Source organism: Ailuropoda melanoleuca, chromosome 12, assembly GCF_002007445.2.
Source record: "Ailuropoda melanoleuca isolate Jingjing chromosome 12, ASM200744v2, whole genome shotgun sequence".
NCBI classification, from domain to species: Eukaryota; Metazoa; Chordata; class Mammalia; order Carnivora; family Ursidae; genus Ailuropoda; species Ailuropoda melanoleuca.
The window spans coordinates 33,159,436-33,178,898 of NC_048229.1; the positions used below are offsets into that span (position 1 = coordinate 33,159,436).

At 52.4% G+C, this 19,463-nt stretch overlaps 3 protein-coding genes across 6 annotated transcripts in view; 2 read left to right on the forward strand and 1 right to left on the reverse strand.

The window, feature by feature from the left end:
* Positions 1 to 137, forward strand: part of FBXO46 (F-box protein 46) — a 13,936-nt gene extending 13,799 nt beyond the window's left edge. The window contains exon 3 of the mRNA XM_034638092.1: positions 39 to 137. Within this exon, the coding sequence (XP_034493983.1) occupies positions 39 to 127 (89 nt within the window). The 3' untranslated portion in view covers positions 128 to 137. The remainder of the gene's footprint in view (positions 1 to 38) is intronic.
* A 1,699-nt stretch (positions 138 to 1,836) lies between these two features.
* Positions 1,837 to 12,535, reverse strand: QPCTL (glutaminyl-peptide cyclotransferase like). Of its 4 annotated transcripts, none has more exons than XM_034638098.1 (7): positions 12,240 to 12,535; positions 11,603 to 11,746; positions 10,539 to 10,820; positions 9,016 to 9,240; positions 8,830 to 8,929; positions 8,198 to 8,314; positions 1,837 to 2,057 (listed from the first exon to the last, which is right to left on the reverse strand). In XM_034638098.1, exons 1-7 carry the CDS (start codon positions 12,513 to 12,515, stop codon positions 2,041 to 2,043), a joined length of 1,161 nt encoding a protein of 386 aa, XP_034493989.1. In that variant the 5' UTR covers positions 12,516 to 12,535; the 3' UTR covers positions 1,837 to 2,040. The 4 variants fall into 4 exon arrangements, with proteins under 4 accessions (XP_034493989.1, XP_034493987.1, XP_011234680.3 ...); XM_034638096.1 differs by lacking the exon at positions 1,837 to 2,057 and adding an exon at positions 5,524 to 6,181 and having other exon boundaries at positions 12,240 to 12,528; XM_011236378.3 differs by lacking the exon at positions 1,837 to 2,057 and adding an exon at positions 5,524 to 6,181 and having other exon boundaries at positions 9,016 to 9,168; positions 12,240 to 12,521.
* Positions 12,536 to 13,115: 580 nt separating this feature from the next.
* SNRPD2 (small nuclear ribonucleoprotein D2 polypeptide) lies at positions 13,116 to 18,278 on the forward strand. Its single transcript, XM_002928504.4, has 3 exons — positions 13,116 to 13,267; positions 14,685 to 14,864; positions 18,014 to 18,278. Coding segments are annotated over exons 1-3 (357 nt in total). The 5' UTR covers positions 13,116 to 13,265; the 3' UTR covers positions 18,189 to 18,278.
* Positions 18,279 to 19,463: the final 1,185 nt, after the last annotated feature.

Below are 19,463 nucleotides of genomic sequence, written 5' to 3' on the forward strand. Positions count from 1 at the left end.
CCGCCGAGCCGACCGCGAGACGCCCGGCTGCCGCCTGGGTCTGCATGATAACAACTGGGTGCTGCCCTGCAATGGCCCAGGCAGCGGTGGCGGCGGGGGCCGGGCTGGCAGGGAGGAGGGGAGGTGAAGCCGGGAGAGGGGGGGACTGGCACCACCAGCCTGTACCCCCAGTCCAGGCAGCGTTGATCCCCCTCCAGAACTGAGATGGGGTTCGGGGATAATTGAGAAAGCACTCTGATCGACTGATCCCTATTGGTTTTCTACTCTTCAGACCCAGGGCCGTGGACCCTCAAGTAGGGTGTTTTTTATCAGCATCTCAACTTCTTCTCCGTTCAGCCTCAACCCCCTCCCTGCCACTCTACACCCCAGGGACCCACCAGCAGGGAGCAGAAGGCAGCTAATTTTGGTACTCCGCAAGGGTTCCCCCATCCTGGCCCCCTTCCGCCCGAACCCCCCCTTCTTTGTCATTGGAGCTCTGTTCTGAGAGGCTGCAGGGCGCAAGGTTGGTGCCTCCTCTGACCTACCACACCGGGGCTCACCTCCTCTTTAGGAATTGGGGGCCAGTAAGATCACAGATCAGCTGTGGCACTTTTCATGGCAGCCGGCCATTTCTAGACGTTTTCCCCCATTAAAACAATAAAAATCACTGTTTTCTCCTTAACCTAAAGCTACCGGTCTCTTCACTTCCCCCCAAGGGGAAGAGAACAACAAAAAAAGTTGAAGTATAAAGATTCCCCTCCTCCCATTACTGAAGCTGTTGCCATTGCTTCTCTTCCCCCCCCCCCCAAAAAAAAAAGCTGTGAAGCCCTTTGCCTCGCTCTTGACAGCGTGGGGGGCCGGTGGGCAGGGACTGTGGCTTTGAATTTCTGGATTGTTTTTCCTTCCACTCTGGATACTCGTTCAGGCGTTGGGGTCTCTCCAGCCTTGGCCACATGTGTTTCTTTAGAATCCTTTGGTCAACGGAGACCTTGATTTTCAGGCAGTTTGGTCTGGGATATTTTTGTTTGTTCCATTTGGGATTTTTTTTTTTTTTTCATCCTTGTGGTTCTGGAAGCTTCTGGTGTGTGGCATCTGACCAGTTTTGAATTGGTCCTTTCTATAAAATCAATATTTATAAGGCTGGGCCCAGACTGGTTTGTGTGTTGTTCAGGGAGGGGGTCGGGGAGAGAAGGGAGCCACGGAGCGCTGCATGGTGAGCCGGAAAAGATTGGGAGAAGGATCCTTAGCCAAGTCTCTTAGCTCGAGATTATTTTTGACTCTTCATCTGTGTCAGTTTGGATTCAAAAATCTCAAAATAGTAGTAGCTTAAACAAGATAGTTTTCATTTCTTTAGAAATCCCGAGTGGGCAGATATGGTGGCCCTGAAGTCATCAGGCACTTCTGGCTCCCTGTCCCTTGGCCGTGCTAGAGCTCTGACCAGCACCAATTTGCAGGAAGAGAAGGCTCCTTCCTCCCAGAAGTACTACACTGTACTTATATGTACATCTCACTGGTCTGAACTTGAGCCATATGGAAGGGCTGCAAGGGAGACTTGGGACGTACAGTTTTTCAGCTGGATACATTATGCCCAACAAAAAACAACTTACTGAAGATCCCTGTAATTAAAGCTTCAAAACAGTCAATTATTTACTAAATAAAAAAGGGGAATTAAGTCTTTTAAAAAATTCAAGTATAAAGGAAGAGGGAAGAATGGATAGTGAGAGGTAATTAAGATTGATTGATTTGACAGAACAAGCGCATTGGGGGAGGGGCAGAAGGAGAAAGAGAATTCCAAGCAGCCTCGGCACTGAGCATGGAGCCAGAGGCAGAGCTCAATCCCATGACCCGAGCCAAAATCAAGAGTGGGATGCTTAACCCACCTGAGCCACCCAGGCACCCCAACAGTTTCTGACATTCTTATCAGGGAATAAAAATGACCAGAGAGCCTAGGATGTATCATAGTAGTTATTTAATACTTAGACTTTAGAATCAGAGAGACCTGGGTTTGAATCTTGGCTTGGCTTTGTGGGATTGCAGTTTTCTTTGGAGGGAGGGGCCAGATTATTTGAACTCTCCTGCTGAAAAGAGGTAGTAAAAAAAAAAAAATCATAAAAGCACCAACTAGCCAATATAATACAGTTAAAGGATACACCACACCAAAAATTTCAGAGGCAGGGACATGGGACCCTGAAGGCACTTTTGCTCTGAGGGCATTTGCTTGTGCCGACAAACTTGGGTTTCCTATTTGTAGTCTTATTGGGACAAGCAGGCAGAAGTCAAGGCCAAGGTGGGGAATCTAATGGGAGCTGGGATCCCACCAACACTGCAGAGATGTTCTAAACACTGACGGGGCACAAGACCAAAGGAGAGAAGAAAGTGGCCCCTGAGACCGTGTGGACACAAGCTGGCCCTCAAGCTCAGGTTTGTGGCATCATCTGTGTGTTCGGTACTTCTGAGCTTGGCTGTCTGGCAGAAAGATAAGTCCTCTGGGGTAAGGAACTGTTATCTAGAATCACAATGATTTTTCAGACAATGAACAGCCCACAGTCAAGTCACCCAACATGCATGGAAATAAAGCACCACGAGCAAGAACCAGCAGACACACTAGAACAAAAGCAGGCTCACAAGGGCTTTGGACTGTGAACCTGCCTGTCATGAATTAGAATATGGGTTTCCCCACTTTACGAAAGCTCAAATTACACCACTTCGCTTTTATAAAAGACCTACCTTAGTACAGTAATGGCTTTTTTAATAAAAGTGAAAATCCTCTTCAGATCTCTTTCTGTTAGCAAGAACAGGTACTAAGGTAGGTCTTTTTTTTTTTTTTTTTAAGATTTTATTTGGGCGCCTGGGTGGCACAGTCGTTAAGCGTCTGCCTTCAGCTCAGGGTGTGATCCCAGCATTCTGGAATCGAGCCCTGCTGTCCCCCTGCTTGCGTCGTCTCTGACAAATAAATAAATCTTAAAAAAAAAAAAAAGATTTTATTTATTTATTTGTCAGAGATGACGCAAGCAGGGGGAGCAGCAGGCAGAGGGAGAAGCAGGCTCCTTGCTGAGCAGGGAGTGCGAAGCAGGACTCGATCCCAGGACCCTGAGATCATGACCTGAGCCAAAAGGCAGAGGCTTAACCAACTGAGCCGCCCAGGCATCCCCTAAGGTAGGTCTTTTGTGAAAGTGCAGTGGTGTGACACAAACTTTTAGAAAGTGGGGGGGTACTCAGCATTCACGGCTTACGAAAGATTCCATAGGACCGCTCTGTTTTCAGCGAGCAAGGCAAACGTGTAGAAGAGCTTAGAAATCTCTGCAGGCAACCCAGAACTACATAATAGCCTAGCAGATGGGAAAGGGAAAAAGCCCCAGACACAAGAACCCAAAGTAAAAACTCAGGGGCGCCTGGGTGGCTCAGTCGTTAAGTGTCTGCCTTCGGCTCAGGGCGTGATCCCAGCATTCTGCTGGGAGCCTGCTTCTTCCTCTCCCACTCCCCTGCTTGTGTTCCCTCTCTCGCTGGCTGTCTCTCTGTCAAATAAGTAAGTAAAATCTTAAAAAAAAAAAAAAAAAGTAAAACTCGGTGGCTGGCTTCAACAGCAAACCAGACACAAGTGAAAAAAAGATTGCTTGAACTAGAGGTAGGTCCGAAAAGTAGCGCAGAGGCAGAAACAAACAAAAAGAAAACAAAATACGGAAGAAAAAAAAAAAGCTAGAGTGAGAACGTCTGTAACACATTCAGTTGACCTTCTAGAATGAGAAGAGACAATGGTGCCATAATATTTTAAGACAGGATGGTTGTGAATTCCGGACTGAGGAATGACACCGATAAGGCCCATCCCTAATAAGCAGCGTGAATTTTAAAGAAAAGTGCGCCTAGACCCGTGACCGGCAGCCACTGATTTCTCTGAAGCTGTTTCAAGTGAAGAATGAGAATCCCGACAGTCCCTCAAAAGATCGGTTTGTGAGACGTCAGCACCTAGAGTGCTCAGGCATTGTGCTGAGCAGATAAACCTAGGGGCCCCGTCAGAGTGTGAAGTCTGGGGGAGGACGGGGGCTGGGGAAAACATCGTGCCAAGCGGCAGCAGCAGCCTCAACTGTGAAATGGGCTAACGATCCCTGCCCCAGATTCCAGGGGGAAAGTGAGCATCAGGCCCCCTTGCCGGGTTCCTGGTGCGCAGTCCTCAATCACGCATCGCGAGCCAGGGGCGTAACAGCCCATAGCTCCCCGTCTCTGATACAGGGGTGATGGTCTCACCTACTTTCGGGGTGGCTGTGAGAGAAGGGGAGATGGGGTGCTCTCATGTGCCTGGCACTGCGCCTGCCACACGAGAAATGAATGAACAGGAGCTGTCCCCGTGGTTGGAGAGCCTTGCCGCCCTGGCTGTTGAGGTCTGTCCATTTCCGGTTCTAAACTCGGGGCTCAGGCCACCTCCCCCGCCAACCCCGCTCTAGCTTGCAGTCAGTTCAGCCTCAGAAGGCGCTACCCTTTGCCCACCATCTGTCGGTCCAGCACAGGTGATCTCTGTAGATGGGACATGAGGTTAGGAGTTGCAGCTGTGGGTGAACACGTGGGCTCTGTAAAGAACCGGGTCATAATCGTCAGCCCTCCCGCCTCCGTAGCAAAAGGGGAACGGAAGTTGTACCTGCCTCAGGACTTGGACGGAGACTACGTGAGCTGATGCGGGTCAAGTGCTCACGACGCCTGGCACACAGTAGGTGCCCAGTAGGTGTCAGCTACTGTGGAAAACCACGAACAAGGACCTTCTATTTATCCTCTCCCGTTTGAGATCCTGAGCTTCAAACCGTGAGTTCTGAGTCTTCTCGAGCTGGCTTGGAAGCCCAGTGCTCACCTTCGCTGTGTAACCCTCCATCCTGGCCTGGTCTCCCCAATGCCCACCAGGGCTTCATCAAAGTCACAAAACCAGCAGGCACGGAACCCGGCAGAGGTCTCCCTTTCTAGGCGCCCTCCATTTTATTATTTTCTTTTGAGTAGGTAGGTTTGCTAAGCCGCTGGGAACACCCCACACTGTATCCTTAAGGACCCCAACTTCGCTGATTGGGAGACTCCCTCTGGTGCTCATTACAGAGTCCCAGCCCAACCCTGGAGTTCTGATTCAGCAGGTCCAGGGTGGAACCAGGGAGTCTGCATTTTTTATTAAGCACCCCCGTTGAGTCTGAACCTCAGGTGGGTTGGGAAGTACTTCCCCAAGTCATCACTAGATTTGCAGTGACACCCACCATCTCACACTCCCATACCCACAACTGAAAGGGAAAGGACAGTTTGGTAGACCTCACTGGCAGTGAATCTGTCTCAGTCATTCCCCCAAGAATACACTCAAACTGTCAAAACCTAACGTTTCCCAAAGTGTCATCTGAGGTACCCTAGTTCTAGGAGCTTCCCAATAGAGGGGGTCTGCGGTGAAATACTTTGGGGAAACAACACTGTATTCTATCTTACTCCTGAAAATTCACATTGTGCAATGAAGAAACTCATTTAATGTCTCATCCCTCATCTTCAATCTCCTTTTTCATGCAATACCTAGTTATGCTAATTCTGTAGAATGTTTCACAGAAACACTGGTTTATTGCCCTTGGGTCTGGCTGATTCTAGTTCCCAAATATTGGCTTCCACCTCCTATGTTCCTGTTTCCACACACATCCCCTGTGGACCCCACGTGGCCATCCATGGACATAAAAACATAAGCCGTGGAGAATTCATTTGGTGGGGTGGCGTTGCTGGCCCAGATGCCAGTCCAAGGTCTGCCGACTCTAAAACTGAGAACAGCCTTGGGCTCCCGCAAACATTCAGACCAAGTGCTTCCTCCAGGATGGGGTCTAAGCTCTTATTCCTTTGGCTGTCGCCCCCACAGTGGTCTCGTCTCTTCCACGTCTTTAAAGAGTGGCAGCCTGAGAGTCAAAGGAAAGAGGGTCTTCGAATCATAGCACAAGTAGAACCAAAGAAAAGGATAAGCCAGCATACCCCAGGCAGCCTGGCCTGAGTTCCATCGGTTCCACGTGTCCTTGGCACGTCCCGGCCGGGCACGTCTCCTTCAGAGTCAGCCATGGAGGCTAGAGCCCCAGATACTCGGCCAGGAACACAGCGAGGATGCGGCTCAGGTTGTGTACCGTGGGGGGGTGCAGGTTGGCCTCAGAGTCGTCCGCGGTGTGCCAGACATCGGGGAAGGGCATAGAGATGAGGTGGATCACCGGGACCCCTGGCAGGAGAGAGGGGAGGCTCGGTCAGGCCGACAGCTGACCCAGGAGCCCAGCCCCGGGCCTGGGGAAACCTGCCTCACCCCCACCCAGAAGATGCTCTGTCCTGGCACTTGAAGAACTCTGAACGATGATTTTAAGCATGTGAGGGCAACATGTTAGTTAAAAAAATATATATTTATATATATATATATCCAGTATATCTATTGTTCTCACACACAAACTAGAGAAACTCAAAACGTAAGGGATTATGCAAAGACCAGAAGAAGGGAAAGATGTCTTTGACCTCATATTGCCAGGTATATTATTAGGCTCTTTTTCTTTATTGATAGCTTGCATGTTTTTGTTTTTTTTTTAAAGATTTTATTTATTTATTAGAGAGAGAGAGCACAAGCAGGGGGAACAGCAGAGGCAGAGGGAGAAGCAGACTCCCCTCTGAGCATGGAGCCCCCTGTGGGGCTGGATCCCAGGATCCTGGGATCATGGTCTGAGCAGAAGGCAGACCCTTCTTCAGCAACTGAGCCACCCAGGTGCCCCGTAACTTGCACCTTAAATTTTTTTTTTCTTTAAACTAATCTCTATGCCCAACGTGGGGCTCAAACTCATGACCCTAAGATCAAGAGTCGGGCGCTCTACCGACTAAGCCAGCCAGGTGCCCTTCTATTCCAGGCCCTCTGTTAAGCCCCCACACACCATTTTACCCTTACAGTAATCCTTTACAACAATCCTATATTTACCCCTACTTTATGGACGAGGACGCTGAGGCAGAGACAGGCAGAGTGATTTGCCTAGGGTCCTGACTCTAGTAAACAGCACAGTGAGAATCTGAACCCAGGCCACCTGTCTCCCAAGTCTGTGTTCCTAAACCGGCACTATGATGGGTTCCCGTCCTCCGAGCGCTTCCCCCCGGGTCTGTCAAGATTAGCTAAATACCTGTCCCCGCCACTGGACAGGACCCGGGCAGGTTATGGCCCATCACTGTATCCTAGACACCCGGCCCAGGACCTGCGTTGGGAAATAATCACTGAGAGAATCACTGAAGTAGGCACTGTCAGGAATGGCAAATTTGGGGAATGAGTAAATTAGAGAGTAAAAATTTTAAAAGCAGTTTTTAGTGCTTACTATAATATGCCATGTACTTCGTGAGAAGGCATTTTACCTAAACTCATTCACTCCTCCCGACCCTGTGATTACGAATATACACAAACAGGTGTGTGTGTGTGTCTTTTCATTTTCCAGAAGAAACGCAGGAGACGGGCTCAGAGAGCCTGAGTAATCTGCCTTTGGTCAACCAATGGTAAGCGGCGGAAGCTAGAACCCAAGCCTGTCCGATTCTTTTTTTTTTTTTTTAAGATTTTATTTTTTTATTTGAAAGAGAGAGAGAGAGAGCACAAGCCAGTGGGGAGAGGCAGAGGGAGAAGCAGACTCCTCGCTGAGCAGGGAGCCCAATGCGGGGCTCGACCCCAGGACCCTGGGATCATGACCTGAGCCGAAGGCAGACGCTTAACCAACTGGGCCACCCAGGCGCCCCAGCCTGTCAGATTCTAAAACCTATGTTCTGAACCCCTCTACCAGATGTCGTCAGCCCTGGCTGTGCGACAGAATCATCTGGGAGTTTTGTAAAAACAACGGAGAGATCCGAGATTGTGGTTCCGTGGGCCTGAAATGCAACTGGGCATTTTTCGAAGCTTGTCTGTGATTCTGAGGGGCTCCCAGGGCCTTGAAAGACAACAAGTCCTGGAATCCATGATTACTGAGGCACCATTAGTAATAGCTAACATTCTCTGAATGCTTACTGTGCACCAGGCACTGTACAAGTAACGTCTTTACGTTACTTTACTTTATGTCTCAACAAGTCTGAGATAGAGGCTCTTCCTGTCCCCATTCTACAGATAAGAAAGTCGAGGCACAAAGAAGTTCAGCAACTTGCCACCAATCCCTAACCTTGGGAAGGGGCCAGGGCCACATCCCACCTGTCCCTCCCTTGGATGCCGCCCCCGCCCCACCATAGCAAGTACCTCGGCGGAGGAAGGGGATGTGGTCATCTTCCACAGAGCCAGGGGGCTCCCCGGGCTGGAAGTACATCACTTCCTGGGGATGAGACTGTAGCAGGTTCATGCGGTGCAGACGCTTCTCTGGAGGTGGTGGGGATTAGAGAGCAAGGGTCAGCCCCCGCAGGGTCAAAGGTCCTCCGGCTCGCAGATCAGGGCTGGGCAGGAGGCCTGGGGGTGGAGCACTGATCATCCCCACAAGGATGTAGTTAGCTAGCCCTTACTATACGTTCACTGTGTTCCTGGGCTCCTCTATTCCCTCTGAGCCTAGGAGGTAGATACCCCTATTATCATTACTATCGTGCCCATTTTACAGATCAGAAATGGAGGCTCAGAGAGATGAAGCCACTTGCCCAGGTTCACCCAGCTGGGAAGAGGCAGAGCCAGAATTCAAACCCAGAGCTATTGGACCCAGAGCCTATGCAGAATCGCTGCACTTGATTGCCGTGGGATCTTTGTGTGTTTCTGCCCTAGTGCCTTAGAGAGAGAAGGGAGGTAGAGGGCAGGCTGGATGACCCCTCAGAGAACAGGTACCCGCCCCACCCGGCTGGCCCTCCCGCATCCCAGCCTGGTGCCTGGCCCCGCCCCGTCACCCTTACCGATGCTCCGCAGCCGATGGAACCAGCGGGCCGTGTGAGGGAAATGACTGTAGAAGTTCGGATTCGGGGCACCCAGGAGATCAAGAAGCATGAAGAGCTCCTAGGGAGAGAGGCCAGGTGGGATGTTGCCAACCTTGCGTTGCCCTCTCCCTCCCTCACCGGAACCCAGTGGGTCCCTGGTCTTACGATAGCCTGGATCCTGGTGGGGCCTGGGCTGTGGGGTGCAGACTCCATGAGCCGGGCCAGGTGCCGGGAGCCATAGAGGGAGTCCTGGGGCCCCCACTCCTTCAGCGCCTCTTCACCATCCAAGAAGAGCAGCTGCAGAGTCACCGGGGCTTCCTGTGGGAGCCAGGGGTCAGGGCCAGCTTGGGTCCAGCCCTCGGCCTTGACCCATCCACATTTCCTGCCGACCTACACCGCCAAAGAGGGCAAACTAGGTCGCCTCACTCATACGGCATGGGGGCCAGAAGCGCAGATTCTGAGCCAGACTGCCTGGGTTCAAATCCCGTAGCCGAGCAGTTACAGGTAAGTTACTAACTTCTCAAGGCATCAGATAACAAAGTGGGGTTAATAACAACTCTAATCATACGGTAGGATGCGAACCCAGGTCCTGGAATCGCGCCTGGCATATAGTAACTAAGAAGGGGCCGCTCTGATTGTGATTGACATTCCTTAGCCTCATTTACCAGAAGAGGCGGACCCACAAACCAATCATTATGCAGTGAAATGTACTTGCGACAAATGCTTCCAAGAACTCTGGGGTTCTAAAGGAGCATGGGAAGGGAGTTGGGGATAACCTGGCCTGCGGAGCACGTTGGGTCTGCTGGGAAGGGACGTTTGCACGGAGGTGAGTGGGAGCTGGCCTGGCAAAATAGGGCCGCAGGGAGAGTGTTCCCAGGCAAGAAGCAGTATGGCCAAGGGTTGGCACCAGAGCCAGAATGCTTCGTGAAGAGGCCTGAGGGATGAGCAGATGCCAGGGAGCTTGGGCTTTGTGACAGGGGGTTTGAACCACGGAAGGGGGTCTGAGCAGGGGAGGAAAAGGAGAAGAGTTGTGCTTTGTTTCATTTATACGTTCCACACATTTCTCTTGACATCCTCATTGACGCCAGCTAATCTTCTGGGCCTAGGGAATACAGCAGAAAACAAAAGCAACCAAACCCCTGCCTCTATGGAGCTTGTTCTGGCTGGGGGGACGGACAAATACGTCCACGTAAAGCACTGTAAATGCCTGGGACAGTGACGGGAGCTCTTTCAGGGTGGCTGGGAAACCATCTCTGAGGGGGTGATATCGGCGTGGACACTTGAGCCAGCCAGGAAGGTTATCTGCGAAAAGCACGTTCTAGCCAAAGCAAACAGCAGGTGCAAATGCTCTCAGGCAGGAGTGAGACTTGTGAGTCTGAGGAACATGGAGGAGGTGGGTGGCTAGAGTGGAACGAGGAGGGACAGGGGTGGGAGAGGAGACTTGAGAGGTAACAGGGCACACCTTATGGGCCCTTATAAGGACTCTGGCTTATGCCTGCAATGGGGTGGGAGCCGTGGGAGGGTTTTGGACAGAGGAGAGATGGGATCTGACATTCAGAGGAGGGAAAGATCCCTGTTACTGCGAGTGTGGAACAGAGGCAGGAAGACAAGTCCAGGCAGGCAAGGATGGGAGGCTTGGACTAGGGTAAAGGCAGCCCCGGCACCCCACCCTTTTCCCCATTTCTTACCTGCTCCTTGGCTCTACTCAACTCCCTGTCGAGGGCCTGGGCCAGCTCCAGCAGCAGGGCACAAGGCACAGCCGAATCCGTGGCCCCCACAAAGGGAGCCGACCCAGATGGAAAGAGCTTGGAGTCATAATGGCAGGCAAGGGTGAGGTGACGGGCAGCCCCTGGGTCCAGCGTGGCCACCACATTGCCAAAGTCCAGTGGCCCCAGGGGTGTTGAGGCCGTGAAGGGGTCCAGTTCCACATGCCAGCCTGCGGTCAGGGTCCGCAGTGTAGCCTCCAGGAACTAGTGGCAGGAGAGAGGTGGGAGGGTGGGTGGGGACTGGGGAGGAGGTCAGGAGAAGGGCCATGTGACCTGAGCCATGCAGAGCAGCTGGGCTGACTCATAACCCCCACTTTGGTGTAAGTCATTCCCTAGACATGCTTTTGCTGAGGGCCTACTGAGTGCCAGGTGTGTTGTGACCCCACCTCTCGATGCCAAGACTAATCCCAGCTCACTCTTCGATAGCACTCACTGTGGGCCAAGCCCTGGTCTAGGAACCCTGTAGGAATAGGCACTATCGATGGCTCCCTTTCACAGATGAGGAAACCGAGGCACAGGGAGGTTAAGAAATTAGTCCAAGGTCACACTCCAAGTGGCTGAGGTGGGATCTGAATTCAGGGGGTAAGTCTTCAAATGACTGGATGCTTTCTGGGAGGCAATATAGAGATGTTATTGTACCAGCTCTGGAGCCAACCTGAAATTCGGGTTGAAACCCTGGGCAAACCATTTATAAGTTGTGGGATTTGGGCAAAATGCCTAACTGCTCCGGTCCTCGGTTTCCATCGCACAGTGAGGATCACATCGGTGCTCACCTCATAGAGCTGTTGCATACCACACAGTAAACTTTTGGGCGGTACAGAGAGCAATACAGCCTAGTGGTTACCAACGTGGGCCTCTCGATTCAGGTTAGCTCCAGTCAGAGTCCCAGCTCTGCGTCTTAGCTGCTTGTGGGATCTTGGGCAGAATGCCTATTTCCTGTTCCCTGGCAGGCTGCGGGGTCAGGAGTTAGATGTGCGGCCCTTTACCTTTCTGACTTGGAGATTGCCGGGGCTGCCCGGGGTCCGCACAACCAGCAGGGGGCGCAGGTAAGTGTTCCAGAGACGGTGTGGGTCCAGTTGCCCCACCACCCTCCGCAGCCGAGCTTCGGGGAGGCTTCCGATCAACCGGCCCTTGGGAGGGAATAGGATAGGGAAGAGAAGAGCCGAGCGTGAGAGCAACCCCCATTCCGACCCTAACCCGGTCGCCATCGCCCCTAAGAAACCGCGGTTCTTCTTCCTAATTCGAGCCTCCAGCATCGGAGGTTTCCAAGGATAAATCCTAGACTCGGGAAAAGGCCCTCTAAGCCTATCAGGTTCAGCCCACCCCAATCCTAACGGAAAAATCAAGGCCGAGAGAGAGGAAGCACTATTCCAAAGAGCTTTCTGATTGGAACCCAGAACTCCCAAGTCTTACTACTCCAGACCCTTCCTCTTAGGGAGAACCACCTATTGCAGAACAAGTCCGAAGCCTCAGTTCGTTAGCACCGGGCATGCGCTCTAACGACGGAGACCGCAGCACCTGCGGCTAGGGCCGTACGATACAGCCACGTCAACCTGAGACCTCGGGGAAGGGGAGGCGGGGAATGAGGGCTCCCGCGGTGTCCGTGCCCCTGCCCAGCCTCACCCGCAGCTCCCGGCCCCGCGGCAGCTCCTCAGTCTGGCGGTGCCAGCCGCTCCAGATGGTGTAGAACGCCGAGGCCACGGCCAGGGACAGCAGAAGCAGGGGCAAGAAGTGCGCCCGCGGTAGCAGGCGGCGCTTGGGCGGTGAGGGTGGCTCTAAGAGGCCACGTTCCCCGAGCCGTAGCCGGGACCGCCCGCGGCCCCCGGAAGGCATGGCAGCTTCGCCCAGAAACCGGTCCCGGACCGCGGATAGTTTAGGCCCAGCCAAATCCCACCCCATGGAATCACCGGACCAATGAACAAGAACAGCGGCGGCACCATCCCACCCTCCCTCGGTCAGTGAAGCCAATGGGGACTCTCGTTCTGAGAACACGCCTTCTTGTCTCCCTGGGGTTTTTGGGGTTGGTTCCCCTGAGGGTTGCACAACCCCAAAAGGGAGCGCGAAATGGGTAGGCTCCGCCTTAGCGGAGGAAAGGAAGCCAATGAAAAATGTTTGATCGTGGAAAACATTGGACCCAGGCGCAGGTCCACGCCCCTCCCGTATGAAGGCGAAGGATTGGTTACTCGGAGTCGGAAAGTTCAATAGACACGTAATAGAACCGACCCTGAAGGAAAAGGGGCGGTGTCCGTCCCCGAAGCAAGGAACCGATTGGCTTCCCGGAGACCGCGCCCCCAAAGGCAGGGACGGCGGGCATTTGGAATGGGGTGTCCTTTCCCTCCTTCAACCTGTGCCGTTCTGCAACGGAGTGATTTGAGTCGAATCCGTTTTCTTCTTCTCTCCATTGTCGTGAATATCTATCCCGTATGGTCCTGAAAGACCTTGAACTACTACGCGATGCTTCTACCCCACCTCCGCGCGGGGCTGACGCGGATCGCTATGGCAACAGGCCACGCCCCCGCAAGTTAGGATTGCGCAGGCGCGGACGGAAGTGGGCCGCAGGAAACGGAAGTCCCGCCTCTCGCTCTCTCTTCAGAGGCAGCAGCAACGCGGAGGAGACGGCGCTGACTTGGGACCGCAGCCACTTCCACCATGTGAGGCCGGGCTGAATTTTGGCGGCGGGAGTGGGGTTAAGGGCGTAAATGTGGTCGCTTACCGGTGGTGGGCAGAGGTGGGACGGAGGCAGAGATTTTAGGGGTAAAGTACTCACCTTTCTCCTGATGAGTTTGAGGACGGGCATGGGGCCTTTGACGGATCCTGAGTTCAAGAGGGAAGGCAGCTTTATCGGTTAATGGGCTGGGATTTCCCAGAGAATTAGTCTTCCTGAAATGGATTTTAAGGGGAAGCGAAGAACCTGGGAAAGGGGAGTGCGGAGTTTTAGAAATAACGCTTTGAGGTACGGGACTTACCCGGACAATTTGAGCTGGAGGTGGTTGGCTTTTCACCTCATTCGCGACTTTTTCGGCTCACGAGTCACTGTAATGACTTTCCTGATTGATTGATTTACTCAGCAAGTATTTATTGAGCGCTCCCGCATCGGGCACTGCTTTAGACATGTGGGATACATCATTGAATACCACCCCCGCCTCCTAAGAAAAAAAACCTCCCCTGCTGCAGCTTATGGGGTGGGAAAAGGCAGGCAATGAATACGCTGATAATAAACATGTGAAGCATGTGGCGTGTTAGGTGACTAGAGCTGTGAGTAAATAAACAATAGAGCAGGGTAAAAACAATGGGGAATGCCAGTTTGAGAGAGGGTAACTTAATAACGAGGACACATTGAGAAAGCAACAGTTGAGCAAAGACCTGAAGAACCAGAGAACCACAAAGATACCTGGGGAGGTATCCAGACAGAGGGAGAGCAAATGGAGAGGCCCAGAGTGAAAGCTTGCCTAATACCTTAAAGGACCACCTAGGAGGTCACTAACTGGAACAGAGGGATGGGCAGATGCAGGGCATTGTAAAAACTTTGGATTTTACTTTTAACTCAGAGATGGGAAGGTTTCGAAGAGTGAGATGATATGACCTGAGTTTTGATACAACCTCTGGGACTGCTCTGGAGAACAGACCATCAGGGAGCATGGGCGGAGGCAGGGAGACAAGGCTCTTAGGAGAGAGGTGATGGAGGTTTCGGCCATGGTATGCAACAGTGGATTCTAGGAATATTTTAGAGCAGATGACAGGATTTGCTGACAGATGGAATGCAGGATGTGAGAGAGAAGAGTCAAGTTGGTATCAGACTTTTTTGCTCGAGGAGCTAGAAGGATGGAGACGAGGAAGGCTATGGATGGAGTAGGTTGGGGTGGTTGGGAGATCGGGAGCTCAAATGAGGATGTGAAAGGTTGGAAATGTCTCTTAAGCCTCCGAGTGGTGATGCCAAGTGAGAGGGACTGAGCCGGAGGGTGGGTATGTTGGGGAAAGGTTGGGGAGACACCAAGTGCGAGGCCATGGGACCACGCACGCTCCAGCACTGGGCCCCCTCACCTACGGGTACCATGCTTGCCCACTCAGGAGCCTCCTCAACAAGCCCAAGAGTGAGATGACCCCAGAGGAGCTGCAGAAGCGGGAGGAGGAGGAGTTCAACACAGGCCCGCTCTCTGTGCTCACGCAGTCAGTCAAGAACAACACCCAGGTGCTTATCAACTGCCGCAACAACAAGAAGCTTCTGGGCCGCGTGAAGGCCTTCGACAGGTGAGCACCTGGGTCCTGCAAGGTGTTCTGTCCAGGCTGGGAGATGCGGTCCCAGCTCCAGTGGGAGGAGCCTGAATACAAGGTTTTCAGAGTCCCGGGGCATAAGCGCCTTCAGACCCCAAGGTCGACGGTGTCTTGTGGTCCCTCCAGCTGTGCAGTACAGTAGTCCTGGGCACGTACTTGGGAGCCAGGCTTCCTGGATTCATGTCCCAGCTCTGCCTCTTAGCAGCCAGGCGACCTTCAGCAGGTAACTTTATCTCTTCCATACAGTGGCGCTGATTCTGGTGGTTGCAGAGATTCAGTGACAATATATGCGACGTGTAATAAAGTTATTAGAGGTACAGCATCTGGCACACAGGAAGCTCTTAATCAGTTTTGGCAGTTATAACATAGAGTACCCTTGCCCGGTACTTTTTTAGGCTCCAGAGACACAGCAGTGACTAAAACAAAGATGGCTCCTATACTCAGCTTATGCCGTAGGTCGGGAAGCACAGCAAGCACATAAATAATTTGTAATAAGAAATGTAAAGCCGGGGGATCCTGGGTGGCGCAGTCGTTAAGCGTCTGCCTTCAGCTCAGGGCGTGATCCCACCGTTCTGGGATTGAGCCCCACATCAGGCTTCTCCACTAGGAGCCTGCTTCTTCCTCTCCCACTCCCCCGCTTGTGTTCCCTCTCTCGCTGGCTGTCTTCTCTGTCAAATAAATAAATAAAATCTTAAAAAAAAAAAAAAAAGAAATGTAAAGCCGGGGCACCTTGGGTGACTTGGTTGGTGGGCATCTGCCTTCGACTTGGGTGGGGATTGTGGGGTCCTGGGATGGAGCCCCACATCAGATTCTCAGCAGAGAACCTGCTTCTCCCTCTCCCTCTGCCCCCACCCCCCCAGTTCGTGCTCTCTCTTGCTCGCTATCTCAAAGGAATGAATAAAATCTTAGAAAAGTATGGGCGCCTGGGTAGCGCAGTAGTTAAGCATCTGCCTTCGGCTCAGGGCGTGATCCCAGCGATCTGGTCTCGAGCCCCACATCAGGCTCTTCCGCTGGGAGCCTGCTTCCTCCTCTCCCACTCCCCCTGCTTGTGTTCTCTCTCTCTGGCTGTCTCTCTGTCAAATAAATAAATAAAATCTTTTTTTTTTTTTTAAAGATTTATTTATTTATTTATTAGACAGAGACAGCCAGGGAGAGAGGGAACACAAGCAGGGGGAGTGGGAGAGGAAGAAGCAGGCTCCCAGCGGAGGAGCCTGATGCGGGGCTCGGTCCCACAATGCCGGGATCACGCCCTGAGCTGAAGGCAGACGCTTAACGATTGAGCCACCCAGGCGCCCCTGTACACATTTTTTTAAGGTTTATTTTATTTAATTTGGGGCGGGGGAGCGGAGGGAGAGAGAGTTCCAAGCAGACTCTGTACTGAGCAGGGAGCCCGAGGCGGGGCTTGATCTCAGGACCCGAGATCATGACCCAAGCTGAAACTAAGAGTTGGACGCTGAACCGACTGTGCCACCCAGGCGCCCCACACATACATTTTTAAGGTGATTCTTACCTTTTCCCCTTGCTGCTGCTTGCCCCCACGTCAGCCTCCAGCCTCCCACCCTGGTATGGGTCCTGCCGCACTTGACTCTCCCACACACATCAGGGGCTCTTCTATGGTATTAGCTAACAGCTTTATTGAGGTCTAATTGACATGTGTCCTGTCATAAATTTAATTGTTTTTAAGATCGACTCTCCCATGTGCTCTTCTGCATCTTGTTTTTCACACTATCAGTAGTCTGAGAAGATCCCTGCAGGTCCTCTAAGGCATTCTTAACCCCCTTAGTTACTGTATTAATTTTGTTACTTTCTTGCGTGAGCAGTGCATGCAGTTGAGGCAAAATTCAAAAGAAGCAGAAGCGCCGGATGAAGAACGAGTCTTTGCTCCCTGCCCACCAGTTGCCTCCCCAGGAATCCCCCCCATGGCGAACTCCTTAGGTCTGTCTCCTCAGGTGACATCAGACCAACAGACAGAGGAGAGTGCTTTTCTTTGTTTTTAAATCACTGCTAATGGCACATCACAATTTTAGATCTCGGCTTTTTCACTTAACAGTATACCTTGGAAGTGTTTCCGTATGGGCACGCTACTTCTTTTTTTTTTTTTTAATTAATTTTTCTCTGAATTGCTAATGTATTCACAGGATTCCAAAAACAGTAATAGTAGTTTAATGAAAACTTTCCATGCAGCCTGTCCCCAGTCTACCCAGGTCACCACACTGCGTCCCCCCTCCCCCGGCCCCGTCTCCGAATGTCTTCCAGGATTCTGTATTGTACAAGCAAGCGGGCGGTATCAGTGCTTTTCCTGCCCCCTTTCTTCCCCTCAAAGATCACTTTCCTTGCATACTTGTATTTGCCACTTAGCAGTCTGTGGTAGATATTACTCCATAGCAAGGCACAGAGCTTCCCCGCTCTTCTCAACTATTTTCTGTTTTTCTTGCCACTCAGTAACATTTCCTTCTATCCTTTCGCCTGGCTTTAATTTTTCTTCATAGCAGGTAACATAGTCTGACAGTGCGTCAGGTCCGTCTGTTGACTTGCTTAGCGTTCTCTCCTCACTAGAACATAGATCCCACCAGGGCAGGGATATCCTCTGTTTGCTTCATTGCTGTATTCATTCATTGCAAGTGCTTGTGGAGTGCGCTAATCCATCCTGTCCTCACACGCATCCACCTGGCACCCTGAGGAGACAGGGCCTAAGCAGGACGGCAGTGGAGGTGCCGTGTACCCCCATAGGCCCCAGGGGCCTCTGGTTCCGCAAAGAGAAGCAGCTCCTCTGCTGATGCCTTCAGAAGTCCTTGGAGTTAAGAAACAGAAGCAGACCCATGTTGCTTACCTTTACCTCAGGCCAGGGCCCTGTTCTGAGTCTTTACAAGAATTCCATATTGATTGATTTATCGTCACGGCAGCCCTACGAGGGAGGCACTGTGAATGGCTCCATTTTAGGGGGCGGGACACTGGGGCCCAGAATGGTGAAGTTCTTTGCCCAAGCCTCAACCTGAGAACTGGCAGAGGTGGCATGGGAGCCCCAGCTGTCCTGGTCCCCGGCCTGCACCTTCTTCTATGGGTGCTGCTGGAAGAGGGGCGGACAGAAGGCTCCCCCCTCACTCCCGGTGTCCCTCCCCCCCCAGGCATTGCAACATGGTGCTGGAGAATGTGAAGGAGATGTGGACCGAGGTCCCCAAGAGCGGCAAGGGCAAGAAGAAATCGAAGCCAGTCAACAAGGACCGCTATATCTCCAAGATGTTCCTGCGTGGGGACTCGGTCATCGTGGTCCTGCGGAACCCTCTCATCGCCGGCAAGTAGGGGCCTCCTCCCTACCATCAGAATTCCTGCCCTCATCCTGCGAAGACCTGCCCTTTGTAATGGGAATAATAAAGTCCTGTGTTTTTTCTAGTGGCATCTGTCTGTTCCCAGCGCCTTGCGAGCAGGGCAGACTCGGGGACGGGAGGCAGCTGGGTGTGGGTCCAGGTGCTGGGGTCAGGACCTCTCTGCCCCTCCTAGGCCTCACTTTCCCCATCTGTGAAGCGAGTGGGTGGGATACAAAGAGCTCCCTTTCCTTCCTTAATCTTTTCTAGCTTCTCATCATTGCATCTCTCGCGCGTGTCTCTCTCTTCCCTCCCTCTGCCCCTCTCTCAATAAGTTGAGGTCTAGCTCAGAACTTCTTGGGAGGCTTTTTTTCCATTTGTTCAGCCAGGAAACAGTCATTCCGCACCCCCCTCCACTGAGTGCCTCCTCTGTGCCATGTCTGTGTTGCAGCGCTGGGGACCCAGCAGCAGCCAGGAGAGCCCCGACCAGCCCTCACTAAGAGGAGGATCTAGTTAGAGCAGCCAGTACCCAAATACTGGTAGCGATCTCGGCTGACACCCACCGAGCTGTTAGGGTGCCAGGCCCTAGGCTCTGTGCCAATCAGTCTTCCTCTCAGCCACAATGAGCGGACACTGTTAATGATGACCTCCATTTCCAGAGGAGGGAACGGAGGTGCAGAGAGGGGCAAGCACTTCCCTGGGGGTACCCAGCCAGGAGGTGGTGATGGTATAATTCAACCCCACCCTACACCAGAGCCTGGGGCTTAACGCTGAGCTCCACTGGCCTCAAGTTACAACCTCATTATCCCTGGGAGAAATTCTCTGACAAATGTGGGGAGATAGAGGTGGCAAAGGGGAGGGGGCTCACTTATTGTGGGAGGATAAGGAAGATCCTGGTCTTGCTCTGATGTGCACACATTGTGCTCTCCCCCACCCGTGTCTCTATGTTCTGTCTGTGCCTTCACGTCTCGCTCTGCTCTCCAGATAAGACCAAACACCAGGTGGGTGCAGGCCTCAGATCAGGATAAAATGAGATGTCTGATACACTGAGTTGCGGAAGGCACATCCTGAGTTTGTCCATGAATCCATTAGTGACGGAGCGAGGGACTCTGTAGAAGAGAAGGCTTGACATAGGGTGACCGCTGTGAGGCTATAACGGTGCATGTTTACTGAGTGGCCCACATCTAATGGGAACAGTCATCTGGTGCGTAGCTACTAGAGCCATCTCACTTTACAGATGAGACAGCTGAGGCCCAGAGAGGGTAATGACTTG

Bases quoted from the DNA above. Each gene is read 5' to 3' on its own strand.
- QPCTL (XM_034638096.1), bottom strand. From the start codon at position 12,515: ATGGGGTGGGATTTGGCTGGGCCTAAACTATCCGCGGTCCGGGACCGG. The intron at 10,821-11,602 runs GTAAAGGGCCGC...TCCTGCCACTAG, and splicing joins GCAATCTCCAAGTCAGAAAG to TTCCTGGAGGCTACACTGCG. The intron at 6,182-8,197 runs GTACTTGCTATG...CTCTCCTGCCAG, and splicing joins CATCCCCTTCCTCCGCCGAG to GGGTCCCGGTGATCCACCTC.
- SNRPD2 (XM_002928504.4), top strand. The intron at 14,865-18,013 runs GTGAGCACCTGG...CTCCCCCCCCAG, and splicing joins CGCGTGAAGGCCTTCGACAG to GCATTGCAACATGGTGCTGG.